This window comes from Colletotrichum lupini, chromosome 6, assembly GCF_023278565.1.
Source record: "Colletotrichum lupini chromosome 6, complete sequence".
Lineage (NCBI taxonomy): Eukaryota > Fungi > Ascomycota > Sordariomycetes > Glomerellales > Glomerellaceae > Colletotrichum > Colletotrichum lupini.
The window spans coordinates 1,704,734-1,719,542 of NC_064679.1; the positions used below are offsets into that span (position 1 = coordinate 1,704,734).

At 42.6% G+C, this 14,809-nt stretch overlaps 3 protein-coding genes across 3 annotated transcripts; 2 read left to right on the plus strand and 1 right to left on the minus strand.

Annotated features, from left to right (window-relative positions):
* Positions 1 to 355: 355 nt before the first annotated feature.
* Positions 356 to 2,395, plus strand: CLUP02_11999 (uncharacterized protein; the record flags this gene model as incomplete). Its single annotated transcript, XM_049290964.1, has 7 exons — positions 356 to 1,043; positions 1,113 to 1,332; positions 1,370 to 1,665; positions 1,767 to 1,850; positions 1,968 to 2,018; positions 2,105 to 2,128; positions 2,226 to 2,395. 7 exons carry the CDS (start codon positions 356 to 358, stop codon positions 2,393 to 2,395), a joined length of 1,533 nt encoding a protein of 510 aa, XP_049148109.1.
* Positions 2,396 to 4,691: 2,296 nt separating this feature from the next.
* On the plus strand, positions 4,692 to 5,529 carry CLUP02_12000 (uncharacterized protein; the record flags this gene model as incomplete). The annotated part of the gene is made up of 3 exons (XM_049290965.1): positions 4,692 to 5,090; positions 5,202 to 5,272; positions 5,385 to 5,529. The coding sequence occupies 3 exons, from the start codon at positions 4,692 to 4,694 to the stop codon at positions 5,527 to 5,529; spliced, it is 615 nt and encodes a 204-aa protein (XP_049148110.1).
* A 50-nt stretch (positions 5,530 to 5,579) lies between these two features.
* Positions 5,580 to 9,826, minus strand: CLUP02_12001 (FAD binding domain-containing protein; the record flags this gene model as incomplete). Its single annotated transcript, XM_049290966.1, has 8 exons — positions 5,580 to 7,056; positions 7,135 to 7,175; positions 7,226 to 7,358; positions 7,597 to 8,832; positions 8,896 to 9,096; positions 9,177 to 9,438; positions 9,515 to 9,720; positions 9,765 to 9,826. The coding sequence occupies 8 exons, from the start codon at positions 9,824 to 9,826 to the stop codon at positions 5,580 to 5,582; spliced, it is 3,618 nt and encodes a 1,205-aa protein (XP_049148111.1).
* Positions 9,827 to 14,809: the final 4,983 nt, after the last annotated feature.

Below are 14,809 nucleotides of genomic sequence, written 5' to 3' on the forward strand. Positions count from 1 at the left end.
GGCCCCTTTTTTCTTCGTCGCATTCGCACCCGCCTGCGCACTCGCCGCGCTTGACCTCCGGACTCGGTTATGCACGTAATCTTCTCTTTCGGAGAACACCGCTGGAAAGTTTAAACTAGTAGCGTGTCTCACTTGTCATCCCACAACGTGCCGCGCGCATATCTAGGGTCGGGATGTGTTGTAGACATAGGTATGTCCACCGGCCTGTCCGGAGGATCCCAGACATCATTCGACATTGAAAATCTCCGGGTTTCTTTTCGATTTTACACTCGCAATGCAAAGCCGAAATCGATCCGAATGCCTCATAGATCAGTGGTGTTGAGCTGGATTCGGACGTAGTGAAGTCATTCAGAAGATGGCGACATATGCACACGGTACCGAGTCGTTACCTGGACCGGTTCCCGGCCAGCCCATAGGCTTCTTGGACGGCTGCGAATCACAGTCAACTCAAGAGACTGGCTCTACATCACTCGGGCTTTGCAAATACGAAAAAAGACAGAACACAGATGAAGGAGATCGGAATCAAAGTCTTGCTCTTATTCAAAGAATCTCCGAAAGGCACCTCATTAACCAGCAAGAATCGCGAAATCAACCCCGATCCAGAGAGTTGCAGCAATATCTCGATGTCCTAAAAGATGCCATCCCAAGACTGCCTGACAACAATCTAACCCCCGGTCTTGAACTGCCGACGATTACCTTCAGTCGGCCCCGACTAGCGTATCCGATCATCATCAAACAGCGATTATCCAGAACATTGTCGCCAAAATTTACACCAACTTACCCCCCGGGCTTGCAAAATTGCGGCATCGAGAAGAGGGAGTTCTTGAGATGTATAGATGACCTGAACCGAGTAGACGAGCAATTAGGATCACCAGCAGACCATGCCATGGATATCAACGGCTTCGCTAACATGACGGCTTTCACCATAGCGCGTCCCACGCTGCTTTCAATGGCGATAGGCGTGGCGTCAAGCTATAGAAAGCATACAACAAAACGCAGCGCAATGACTGAAATTCTGCAAAAGGCGAACAAAGAGCTGTTCCGTCCAAGAGGCCTAGTTTGCGTTCTTGTCAGTGGTCACGTGCAGACGGACAGAGCCAAAGGAGCCTGAGAAGACACCGGAGACAGGAGGTACAGCAGCATAAACAGACATCCTGGATCGAACCCGGGAGAAAAGTTTGAAATTGAGGCAAAGGGTAGTGGGGAGATTGAGGGATTTCAGATGGACCGAACTTCCGCAATTCGAATTCTACGACGAGCACAACTCTCATCCGGATCTAGACAGCCATCGGCTGCCTGCGAGACACTCATATCGATCAAGACGGAGAAGAAGTCCGAGCATCGAACGCGAGAACAAAACAGGACTTAGGCAAGTGATACAAGAGAACTGCGAAAACGGAAACAGCGGGGAGGGCCGACAGGGACAGTCCACATTAAAATGCGGAGTATCGAAGCATCCAGGAAGGACGAGTTATGAATTATTCCCTTTGAGTGGCAATAAAGCTACCGATTGGGATTTTGTTTCGAACCAATCTTCAAGCCTTGGATTTGCACCAGGAAAGGTTGAAGTCGAAAGCCTTACTGCCGATTTCTTTACCGCCGGAACAGATGAGGATACAACTCGCGAGGAGGCACAGCAAACGGATATGAAGCCAGAGCACACCAGTACTGTCTTGAAGCATCGAATTTATAGTCAGGAAAAGACTTTGAGTTCAGTAAGAACCCCTTTTCAATGCACCGTGATTTTGTCTGACTTCTCCTTGCAGGACGCACTTTGTCTTATGATACTCAATTCCCCCGAGGACGCCCAAGATGCGAATTAGGACATCAAAAAATCACTTCATTTAACGGTCAACTACTAGGATAACCCTGAGGTATTCTATGTGACTGCAGGTCAAAGGCTGGTTCATCGTACTTAGCCTAGCTATAATCCATCAAGTTAGCCATGTGACTCTGTGTCACTCAAGTGCACCCGGTCACCTTTCAGTTCCCGCAGAAATCTTCAATATGCACCGACCGTCTTTAATTCTATGACCTCTGGTGCTACCAATATTGCCACGACTTTTCGAGCGATACCACAGATTTGAAATGACCTTCACACCAGGAAGTTTCAAGCGTATGCCTGCATGTTCCACTCGTCTAGCGAAACGAAGTTTTGGAAGATATTATGGGATGTCGCAGCCGTACACAGTGGGTAGTCTAACTCTCGTCCTGTTGTTTTCCAGGGCATTTTCTGTCACTACAGCTAACGCAGATCGAAAGAGGTTCTCCTACAAGATCCGAGGCTGAGATGCTGTCTCTCGGCTCTCTGCGTTCATTGAGAGAGGAACCAGGGCTTCAAGAGTCAGGACCGAAGCTCCGTGGACCTCAAAAGCCCGAAGTAGAAAGCAATTAATCAAATTTCTGAAGCCTCGAGATAAAATTTACGAGAATAATCAATGCCCAGAAAACGTGACAGAGGTGGGTATCTGAGGAGAGTTGGGAGTGGCATGTTTTTGGTCCTACTGCTCACGAGAAGTCTATATAGATAAAGAGGCAAGGCTTTCGACAAACCCATCTTTCAAGACAGAACGAGTCAAAACGATTAGAAAAAGCGATTGTAGGTATCTGTCTACTTGTTTTGAATCCATCCTGAAAATCGACGTGTGCACTAATAACATTGTGGCGCAAAGTGTAAGTCGACCCACCCCCTTTTGGCCACCCCCCCCTTTTGGCTACCCTATCAAAACATAGTATCAAAACATCGCCACTAACTACACTTAATTAATTAACTATCTTCTACTACTATAATAATATAGTTATTATTCTCCCTAGGTAATTCGACCCCTACGAGTCGACTAGGATTAACTAAACGGTTATTAAAGTCCTCCTAAGCTCTTTATATATCTTAAATATTTATAAACTTAGTATTTAGGTCTATTAATATACTCTTTTTTTTTTTATAACCTTAATTAGTTAATTTTAGTTTCTAAAACTCGAATATAGTGCTAAGATATTACTAAATAATAAGCCTACTTACTAAATACCTTTTTTACTTTTCTAAATAGTAGTCGTTAAGTATTATAGTCTAGACTAAGCTCTATAAATAACTTTAACTAATTATAGAGCTCGCTAGCCTTCTTAAGTATTAACTAGTTAATAATAGACGCCGCTAATACTTAGTTAATAGCTTTTTTAGTATTACTAATTACTTACTTAGTATTTACGGTCTTTTTAATTAGTATAACTAAGTTAAGTAGGATTATTAAATTAGTAAGTAGTCTAGCTATATTAGGGGGATATAGTTTAGTTACTTTCTATTTACTTTGTATATTTAATAACGTTAAACTAGTTAAACGAGCTTTTTAATAATAGCTTAAGAAGTACCGCTTTTTAATAATAGTAAAATTGTTTATTATGTCCTCTTTACTAAGCTCCTTCTTATACTTAGACTTAATAAGTCTAAAGATAGTTATATTTAATAACTAGAGGATATAGGAAATATATAGTAATAAGAATAGTAAGTAGACGTTATTTTTATAGTATTCCTATATAAATTCTATTATTATATAACTCCTATAGCTATTTAAAACTAATAATCGAGGCTTATTAAGTATACTGAGCCCCCTAAGGGGGAGGGTCTTAGTTTATAATAAGAATACTATTTTTAACTACTTAAGGGTAGTCTTATCGGTTATTTAGTTATTATTTATTATTATAAACTCCTAACTAGTATAAGGGTTAAGTTTAAATAGAAACTACTATTATTATACCGACTTTCCTTTATATATAATTAGTAGTTTAATAGCTCGACTTTTAGTAAAGATATACTCGATTATAAATACTTAAGTATACGAACTAAGCTCTTTTTTTTATATTATTATAATCTTTATTTTACTTAAAACTAGGCTATTAAATCCCTTACCCTCTAAGATACTAGTCTTATTTATATTATACTTATTAGCCTATTTAATATTACTAATCTTCAGTATATTAGGTAATCTAAACTATAACTTAATTATATTAATAATAGCCCTATTTAGACGCCTCGAATTAATAATATAACTTCTCTAGACCTTAATTAATAGGTTTTTTTTTAAAAAAGCGTCTATTTATCTCTTTTTAAGAGGATTTATATCCCCTTAGGATTTTAGAACTTACTTAGCGAATTTCATAAGCTATTTATAAGTTAGTATAATACTTAAATTATATTAAATACGAACCTATTAAGCTAGCTAATCTTTTTATTATAAAAGAAGCCTCTAGAGGTTTACGAATACTATTACCCTCGTTTAGTAGCCTCTTTTATAATTATAAAGAGTTAACTTTAAAACTCCGAACTTAATCGAGGCCCGATTAACTAAGAGACCTTTTTTAATAGTTTTAAGAGCCCGAATAACTTTATTTTTAGTATACGAGACTATTATATATTAATAAATAAGTATATAAAAAAGAATTATATTTAGACGATTTTTGTAATTATTATAGTAGTTTGAAAATCGTGGGTAGGGTTTTAATGCGGTAGCTGGGATAGAGAAATGGGGTGGCCAAAAGGGGGGGGTGGCCAAAAGGGGGTGGGTCGACTTATATGTAAGCAGCTTACTTGTTAGCTTACGCTGCTGCCTAAGGTAGACTTGATCACCTCTCCAACCTTCTAGATGAGAATAGACTTGTCATCCTTACTTATTCATCTCATTCTCTGGGGTTGCCTTATGACTGCAAGGCTTCCCGACTCCGCTTTCAGACTCATTATCCAATTTTTAGCAATGGGTTCTATAAGTCCCCGCCACATCTTCCCCCTATTTGTCGCAACGACCACCACTTTTGGCGGACTACTCGCGCTCTTCAACCCCGCTGGTTCAATTAGAGCTTTCGGCCTTCCGGATAAAATCGCCTCGTCCCCGACCGCTCATGCTACCTTCAGCCTTTCTTCGGCACGCACATCAGTCATTGGGCTGCTGATTTACACATTTTATGCCAGAGGCGACTTCGGGGCTATCGACACCGTTCTTTTGACTTCAGGTCTTTACTGTGGTATTGTCGATGGATATGTTTGCTATAAGGAAGGTGAACCGGGAAAGGCGCTGCTCCGAATATTGAGCTCATGGGCGGTTGGGCTGTATGGTGGGCTGGGGATTACTTCTGCAAGCCATGTTACACATGTTAATTCTATGTTTGAGGCAGCTGTTGACTATGGTATTTTGCATCCACAGAGATGAAAGCCACGTTACCTGACTAAAACTGTGTCGAGGAACACGAGCGAGCATATGAAGGAGAGCACTGCGAAGACTGGGTAACGCGTCGTTGTCAAGCATATTGAATGAGAATCGTTGATCAGGTAAGATGTTAGAGAGATGACAGCCTCGAAGAACTAGCCCGGTTGATGGCTGAAACGCGATGCCCAGATGCTTCTCGAGCGATGGAACACATCATTTCAACTATGGTAGCAACTCTGAATCATATCAATCACAAGCCCTTTCGCAGTGCTTTCTTCGACTTGTTTTGAATCTCACCCTGGAACATCTCATGATGTCTCGACGGGCTTACTGAAATATCAACACACGCTTCAAAATCTAGACTGAGGCCTCACGCGGTTTTGCTCATGACCTCTCATTAAAACTATCAACTTCAATTGTCGGGAACTTCAATAAGTCTTTGTCATTAACTCTCAAAGCATTCTTTAGGGCTGCAACAAACTCTGCCCAAGTGGTTGGGTCTTCGTTGGAAGGAAAGGAGCTCATTCCGCAGATGATCCTGGAGAACATTGCATGAGCATCACCATCTCCATCCGCAATCTCTAGAAACCCCGTGACTTCCTTTAGAAATTGCTCTCTCCACATATTTGCACCAGTGTGTAGGAGTCTTTTCACACATCGGCTCGCCACTATTTCGTAGAGAAACGTAGACGTTGGGAGACTGTCGTGATCGCATATTTGGAGTCCCTGAGCAAGCCTGTCACGAAACAGGTGAGGGAGAAAAGACTGCCCTTGACTCTTCAAATGGTTGATCACTCGGTGATAGAGTTGGAACGGCGTAATGTTGTAGTCAGCTGGCAATCGGTCTTGGATGCCGTCCTCCTCTGTCAGCCCCAGTAGACCATACACCCGGTCCCGAGGATCCGTACAATGATAGTCTTTCGAAAAGGCGAGAAGGCGGGTCAATTTGGGTCTCGCTCCAAAGCCGGGGTCTTTGTCTGTGAAGGAAGGGCGTTTCGGATCTGTTTGCCACGACCGTCGGAGTTTTGATAACTCTCTACAGCTGTTGACACGGGGCTCGATGCTGTAATGACTTTCCGACTTTGAGAGATGCTTGAACCCAAGATTTGTCTGGTCAGATATGCCAAATGGTCGAAACTGTTGCAGGGAAGTCCATGATATGGCGACAGATCCGCATAATACCCATAACTCTCTAGCCAAAGTAAACTCTTGCACAATCCATATCCGGGACCAATACGGTCGTGACACAAACCACTTTACGTCTTTAAAAGAGAACTTCCGCTTCTGTGAGCGAAGGTAGTGGTTCCTCTCCCTTCGGGCAGTGTGCTTGAGGCCCTTGAGATATTCAAGCATGGCGGCGATTTCGCCTTCTTCCTGTCCTATCCACGAAATCACAAAGTGTGCCATGGAAAAAATGTCCTTCATCAAGCCGACTTGATGACCGCGCTCCGAGTTGTCATGTTGGTTGATGCAAATCGCGTCAACCCAGAAGTATTTTGGTAATATCGTGCCGGACTTCTTCTGCTGTGAGATGCAGTTTCCGTCGTTGTTGGCGATATTTTCCAGTTGTTGGAGGGCGTGCCATAGATTCTCTCGCACCCGGAATGTAACTTCGTTGATGGTTATGTCGTGGGTTGGTTCAGGCGCTCCCCAAACGTATGAGAGAGCGATAAACGGGGGAGCGTCGTTAAGCGAGTGTGTTGTCAGCGTGCATTGCAAGGGTTCGTCTTCCTGCTGGGGCTGAAATTGCAGGAGCCTGGTTGATTTTGTTTCGCGACTCAGCGTAGGGTAGATTTCATCCGTCAAAGACATGGTTCTGTGATTTCGGTGGACCCCGTGGTGATCTGAGAGTAACAGAGTGCTTGTGTGACTGGACCGTTGAATAAACGCGGCCCAGATCAGCTATGATATTGCGAATCTCGCCCTCGAACTAGCGAACGCGGTTCTTGTTGATGCAATCATGTGAGAAACCTCAGCAAACTAGACAACATTAGTAAGGGTGCAGAAACTGGCTCTGTAGGGTGATGCACGTGAGCGGGTATCCTGCCACAGACTAGCACTGATTGGATCTTCTTTGTGACGCAAAGGAGGGGGCATTCGGTCAGACTCGCTACCGCAATTTGTACAATGACTGGAGAGAACATCCTCAACCCTAGAGATAGCCTACGTCCATGTCCGTCGATTCGCTAGACACATTGTTGTCATAGCCTGGAGGTATTACATAAATACCAACATCAGTGCGTGGATCTAGTTCAGAGTCACCGGACGCGAAACCACCTGGAACTCTTCCATAACTTAACGTGGCTCGCATTGCAAGATACCTCACATTGAAAAGTTCCATGTAGCAGGTAGGTATTAATATGATCATGTCAACTATAGCGATACTACTCAAGCCCGGCACATCTGTCCGTTGGCTGCAACAGTCCACGCCTCGCTACCGACGCCCTTAAGGACGTAGAAGAGCGATTCAGGATCATACTTCTTCTTAATCGTGAGCAACTTGGCGTAGTTGGTACCAAAGAAGGCATTCTGCCAATCCGGCTGCCTGAAGTCAGCCTCGTTCATGTACGAAGCGCTACCCGGAGTAACAGCCGTAATCCAAGGCACGAACTCCTCCGTCATGCGTTTCTGCGAAGCCTCCATATCGGCCCACGGCGCAGCATTGTCCCAGTTAGTAATGAGCTGGAGCTGCATGACGGCCTTGCGCCACGCCGGGTGAACCGAGTTCTCGGGCGCACCGGCGGGCTTGTTGTAGTGTCCGACGCTACCGGCGAGGAGGACGCCGTTGGCGGTCAGGTTCTGGACGACCTTTTGGTATTCTGCGTTGTTGTTCTCGATCGCTTCGCGGGGGATAAGACGACCACCGAACTGGTAGCGCGTCACCTCAAGGTTGCCTTGGGGAAGAGGACCCATGTAGCGGTCGTAGTGGTCGCGGTAAGACAGCTCGCTGTAAGCAACGGCCAGAGTGATACCAAGTTCCTCCTGGAGGGCCTTGGTGAAGGGCGCAAGGACGACGTCGCGAACGTAGGCAGCAGTCGAGTTCCAGACAGTCAAGGGACGAAGGACGAGGAACTGGGCGTTGTGGAGGAAGACAGCAAAAGCGCCCTGGTCTGTCATGGCGGGCAGCAGCTCGTGGAACTTGGAGACAGCGGCGTTGAACTTCTCGGGCGTGGTCGTCGCGGCGAGAAGCTGGAAGGCAGCACCGCCGACGGTTTGGGCCGGGTAGGCACGGACGGTCAGGCCAGTGACGACGCCGAACGTGCCGCCGCCGCCACCGCTGAGGGCCCAGTACAAGTCGGTGTTCTGTGTCGCAGAGGCGACGACAGTCTTACCGTCGGCGGTGACTACTTGGAAGGCGAGGGTCTGATCGGCTCCGAGACCGAACTGAGTTGACAAGGCAGAGTGGCCACCTCCCTGAGTGAAACCGCCAGCAAGGCCAACTGTGGCGCATTCACCAGAGACGACAGCAAGACCCTTTGCATGGGCAGCCTCAAGGATCTCGTAACCGAGGACACCGGCACCGACATTCACGGCCGGGCCGGTGTAGTACTTGTCAGACCATGTTGAGAAGTCAATAGTCTTCAAGTGGTTGGTCCAGATCGCAAGGGCCCCGGCACCGGTAGAACGTCCAAGGAAGCTAAAGAGAGGAAGCTGTCAGCTACTGTGGAGCGGGGCTTGTAGTCGAGATCAGGCTACTCACTCATGACCGGTGTTGCGGACGACGACTCGGAGGTTGTTGAGTTTGGCAAACGTGAGAGCAAGGCTGACGTCTGCGGTGCAGCGGACATCGACAGCGTAGCTAACATAGTTGCCGAGGGTGCAGGGGACAGCTCTGTCAGTAAAAGGGTCGCAGGACTGGTTGGCAAAGTAAGATTGCATAACAGAAGACGAGGAGGGAATGCTAAAACAATCGTGTCAGCAACACACTCCGTCTGGAACAGGTTGGTTGAGGGGGTAAACCGAGGAATAGACGGGACTTACTGTGTCAAGGGGTTGGTCCAGGATGACTGCAGAGCAGCACAAGCCGCGGCATCGTATGTAGGATCATGGCAGGGCGATCCAATGGGCTTGGTGGCGACCAGACGCCCACCAACGGTTGCGTTGAGCAGGTTCCAGGCGGAGACTGAGGGCCAACAAGAGTCACCGGGCAGGCAGTGACATTGCTGCTTGGGGGTTGCTGCAGCTGTTGTGATGGTAGCCAAGGCGGTGGCTACGGCCAGATAAGAGAGCCTCATGTTGATGACTTGAGTTGGGCAAGCAGTCAAAAGGCCTAGAGATGGGAGAGGAGGTGGAGGGAGAGAGAGTGAAGGGTGGGTGACAGATTAGGTGCAAGCCACGAAAAGTGTGACTGGTTCTGGAACTCATATATCCCTCGCATCCATCATGCGGGATGCCAACATCTCTACCCCTGGAAGCACGAGGGCCTCGGCTTTTCGAGATGGATGTAAACTCCGCCTCCTTTCGAACTCGATACGGATTGTAATGGCAGCATTGCAACTGCGTTATCCAGAGTCGTATGTGGCAACTGCGTTGGAACTGTGTTGGTAATCTCCAGATCGATAGACTCACGGCTGCAATGCCCCAAACCGGTCCGACTGACAGTCTGGAGTACGCGGACGGGAAGAAACCATGTCGGCCGAGACAGGGCTTTTTCGGGGTCCCCTTCATAAGAATAATGGAACTTCCTATTAAGGCGTGTGACACCCGACGAGCACCCGCATTCTTTCTGCGGAACCGTGGGGCCGGAGTCGACCGGGGTGATTGTTTGTTTGTTTGTTTGTACTATTTTACGCCGTGATGTCCTTAAGTAAGGCGAAAGGCGACTATATTACGTTAAAATTATAAGACCGTATGCCGTGCCCCATAGAGCCTATATAATACCCTCTTATAAGATAATATAATATATACTCTAAGATTAACCCTTTTACTTAAGCATGGCCCCCTATAATATCTTATAACCTAGGGTAAATATACCTAGCGAGGTTTAAGTATTGCGCTAATAATATAATAGACTAACTAAGTAGTATTTTATATATCTATAAAAAGACCGTCGTCGTACTATAGTAGGTATTACTGCCCGAGGTAAAGAGTCTAGCTCCTTTAGTAAATAGAGGGAGAGTAGTATAATATAAAGTAGTAAGGTAAGGGGAGGAGGTATATAATATATATCGTATTATAAGGTAATATAATATATTATATAATAAAGTAAAGTATTAGTATAACGTAAATAAAGAGTAATACTACTATTAGTACTACTATATATAAACGTAAGCTTCGCAGGGCCGACGAGGTATATAACTTATTACGTATCCTAGTCGAACGAGCCGTATTAATATACTCGCTCTATAAGATTAATATCCGCTAAGGGAGCTAACGGCCGTATTAGTAAACTTATTATAGTAAGGGGGTTTAGCTTAAAAGGGTCTATTCTAAATAGTTAGTTAAAATACGAACTATATAATACGTCTTATTACGTCGGTTTATTAATATAAGGGCCAAGGGGGCTACCCCGAGACCTCTACTATAGCCGTACTATTTAATAATAAATACGGGTCTAGTATTACTATAACTACTTCCGTACGCGCTAACCCGATTCTAATAAATATCGGTTTATTTTAGGTAGATATTAATAAAGAACCGGGAGCTCTATAATAGTATAATATAAGTAGACTAGTCTTTATTAAGTTAACGCCGGACGAAGTTAGCTCGGGCGAACTATAGCGTACCCCTACGCGAGACTAGATAGTAATAATAAATATAGTTAGGTACCTTCTCCTTTTTATATAAATAGTAGAGGTTAGTATCGTCGTAGTTATATAAGTAGTAGTATATAGCGTAGTCCCTATAGCTAAACCTAATTAAAAAGAGCTAATAAAGCTAGTATTATATAAGCAACTTTAGCTCGGGGCTCGCCGCGCTATTAATAAGTAAAACGAGGGCCCTATAGGAGTCTAGTTAGTAATCCTCTTACTAGCCCTAAAGTATAGTTAGCTATCTCTCCTAGGTATAATACTTAATATATATAGTAGTTAGGGGGCGTATAAGTAAGTTAGGGGGACTTATAATAGTACCTTTTTTAGCTAACCGGTCCGCTATCTCGTTTTTTATAATACCTTTATAACTAGGCGTTTAGCGGGAGGTAACGGGGACCTTAGCGTTCTTAATAAGCTCTTTAAACTTAAAAATAGTATATTAAGAAGATAAGGGGGGGGTACTATTTAAGTACTTAATAGCGGCCTAGTTATTTAAATAGACCGTAATAGCTATAATAGACTTATTCTTAAGCCTTAGCGCTACGCGGAGACCCGCAATAGCCCTTTTTATTTTAATATTAAAGACCTCGGCCCGGGGGAGGCGGCGGTACTTAAAATAAATTAGTTACGGTCCTTAGTAAATAGTATACCTAAAGCTTATAGCCTCTAGAGTTATTTATAACCTATTTATATAAGCTATAATATACGTAATAAAGAGAGATTCGTACTATTCGTAATAGCTTTATATCTCTTCTATCTTAGTTACTTCTTAAGTACTACTAAAGTTACTTATAATCGAGAAGTTGCGGGGTAATAAAGCTAGTCGCGGGGGACGTTCGACTTAACTAGCTATTTAAATAAGCGTAATTAAATAAAAAGGGTTCCCGTAGTTACGTAATAGCTTATAATTATAAATCCTTTAGACTAAGGAATAAGAGTAGTTTAATATAAAAAGCCTAATAGCGTAGCGGTTTCTAAAGGAGTTTAAGAAAAGCTCTATTAATAAAGTACTTACCTCGCGTAATAGCGCCGTAACTAATATAGTCCGCTATATTAAGAAGGAGCCCTTTAGGGCGATATTAATAAGGGTTTAGAGGGTCTTAATAACCGACTTTAGCCCGTATTAAACTTCTAATTAGGCGCGTATCTTAGAGTTAACTCTAACTTTAAAAATAAGTTAGGTCGGGCCGGGGTACTATAGCTTAGCGCCGTATAGGGCCTTAGGGATAATAATAGTATAGATCGCTTTATATATAATAGCGGGGGGCGAACTATTAAAGACTTTATTAAGACCTTTAATATAGCTAGCTATAGACCTAGCCTTACTTTAGTAGTTAGTAATATAGCTATAAAAAAGTAGCTTCTTATTAAAAGTAATACCTAGCTACTTTATAATACCCTTCTCGTAAGGTCTAATCTCCTTATTACCGTAACGGATAGGGGGGGGGGGGCGATATCTCCGGCCCTTAGTAAGGTCTGCCTCGTAAAATAAAGGGCTTTGGTCTTTTTAAGATTAAACTAAATAATATTATCCCTACCCTAGGTAATAATATCGTTTAAAATCTATTATACCCGGGAGGTAGCCTTAGTAAGGTCCCTCCTAATGCTTAGTATTATATAATTATTAATATAGCCGAATCTAGAGGACTCTGGGCTAATTTAATAGATCTACTTAATATATAATAAAAAGAGGATAGGTAAAATCGGTAACCCCTATAGTAGACCGTAAAAGAGGGGGGATATAAGAGTTTAATATTTTTTATAGCGGACCGAGGCTCGGCGTAATTAGTTAAAGTACTATACTTAGGTAATAATATTCTTAAGCTAACCCTATACCCAGAGCCGATTATATAGCCGGTTATATAGTACTAAGTCGAAGGCTCTTTTGATATTTATTATAATAATAATAGTAACTAGTTTCTTATTAAAAGTAGCCTATATATCGTAAGCTATTACCCTAGCTATATCCGTAGCTAATTACTTAAGCAGTGCCCCGGCTACTTATAAGTTAAGTACGCCTTAAGTAATAGTAATATAAAATATCCTCCTAGTTATAAGGCGCTCTAGCCCCTTTCCTAAGGTCGCTAGGAGTAAGATCGGGCACTAGCTTTTATAAGTGCGCATATCCTAGTTAGGCTTCGGTATTATTACTATTTTAGTATCTCGCTAGGCCTTAGAGTAGTACCTAAGTACGAAATAGGCTTAATAGAGGTAACGGACGTAGTTACTAATATATAGTTAGTAAGCTTATAATATTAAAACTATAATATTATCCGCGCTAGGGGTAATATTTCCCGCGCTAAGTACTATATTATTTACTTCGCGTTAATAAATAGTAAGATCTTAAAATAATAGCTAACGAGGGCGTATTATAAGGTCGAAATATACGTTATCCTTTACGGTCGTACGCTCTAAGAGCTTTTTCTAAAGGAGCATTGCCTTTTTAGTAAGTTTAGTAACTATATTCTTATCGTCCTATAGAGGAGGGGATTAGACCTAAGGCCTAGGCCGGTTCTAACTTATAATTCGGTATATATCTAAATCCTTTTTAATAGAGGAGACTATTCTAGCCTATATAGCGGCTTTAGCCCTTTATATAGTACTATTACGTTACTAATTAGCTATAGCTATAGTAAGAGATTAGGGGTTAGCTACGTATACTACTTTAAAACGTCTATTAGCCTTAGTATACGATTCGTCCTATTATTTCGTCCCCCTACTCTTTATATAGTACGGGGTAAAAGAGGAAGTATAGGTATACTAAAGTACGTCGTTAAGGCTCTCTATAACTAGATCGAGGTCTTATATAGTATTATATATAGTATATATTACCTAGGTTAGCTCTCTAACCCTCTCTGCGAACTATAGTATATTTTTTAGTTTAATCCTCCGCTTCTTCTTTCCTAGCTAATACGTATTACCTAAGCTAGTAAGAAAGGGGATAGTTATAATAAGGGTATTATAATCCGATTTAGTATATACATAGCTAGTAATCTAAGTCTAGGCTAGGGGGACGTTAGAAATAGCTAAGTTAAGTATATTACCCGCTTTATAAGTAAGGACCCCTATAGGGTTTAGTATAATAAAGTAGTAGCTATCTATCTAATTAGTAAGGTAGTTCTTAAGGGTATATAAGGGGGTCCCCGGTTATTAGTTAGTATAACGGGAGTTTAAATCCCCTATAATAAGTAGCTTTTATAGGGGGGTCTAATAGTTAAGTATTATTAATATATATTTCTTATTAGGGGCGCGGTAAACGTTAAGGATATAATACCCTAGGATACGTACTCTAAGTAGGTCTTAATAAGGGAGCTTTATAATATTAAACGCCGCTAAGCACGGGAGGGTTTAGTAGACGTATATAAAGACCTAAGGTCTATTAATAATCGTAGCCTAGCTCTAAACTAGCGAGTATAGGGCGAAGCTAAGGTAAGATTTAGTAATATTTTACGGTTTATTTATATTATACTATAGCTCTTATAATAATAAGATGTCCGCTTATTTAAATTCGGTAGTAATAAGGGCGTAGTCGTACTTATAGCCGTTCTTTTATACGTTAGCTTATAGTATTTTAATTTTAGTACGTATTAAATACGCTAACTATAGGTAGTTATAGAGCGCCTACGCAAAGCGCTCTTATATTTACTCTTACTCTTCCTCTTCAGAGCAGGCTCCTCGTATTCTAAGCTATTTTCGGGGGGGAGTTTAGAGCCCTATTTCTTAGAGGGGGGGTAGTTACTACCTTTTAAAATAGAATCTATAGTACTATCTAACTCTATAGTAATTAAGTAGGTTTGTTCTCATCCGCTCAAGTAGTCTTTAGTATTATACGTAGCTATATTAATAATTATAAACCCCTAA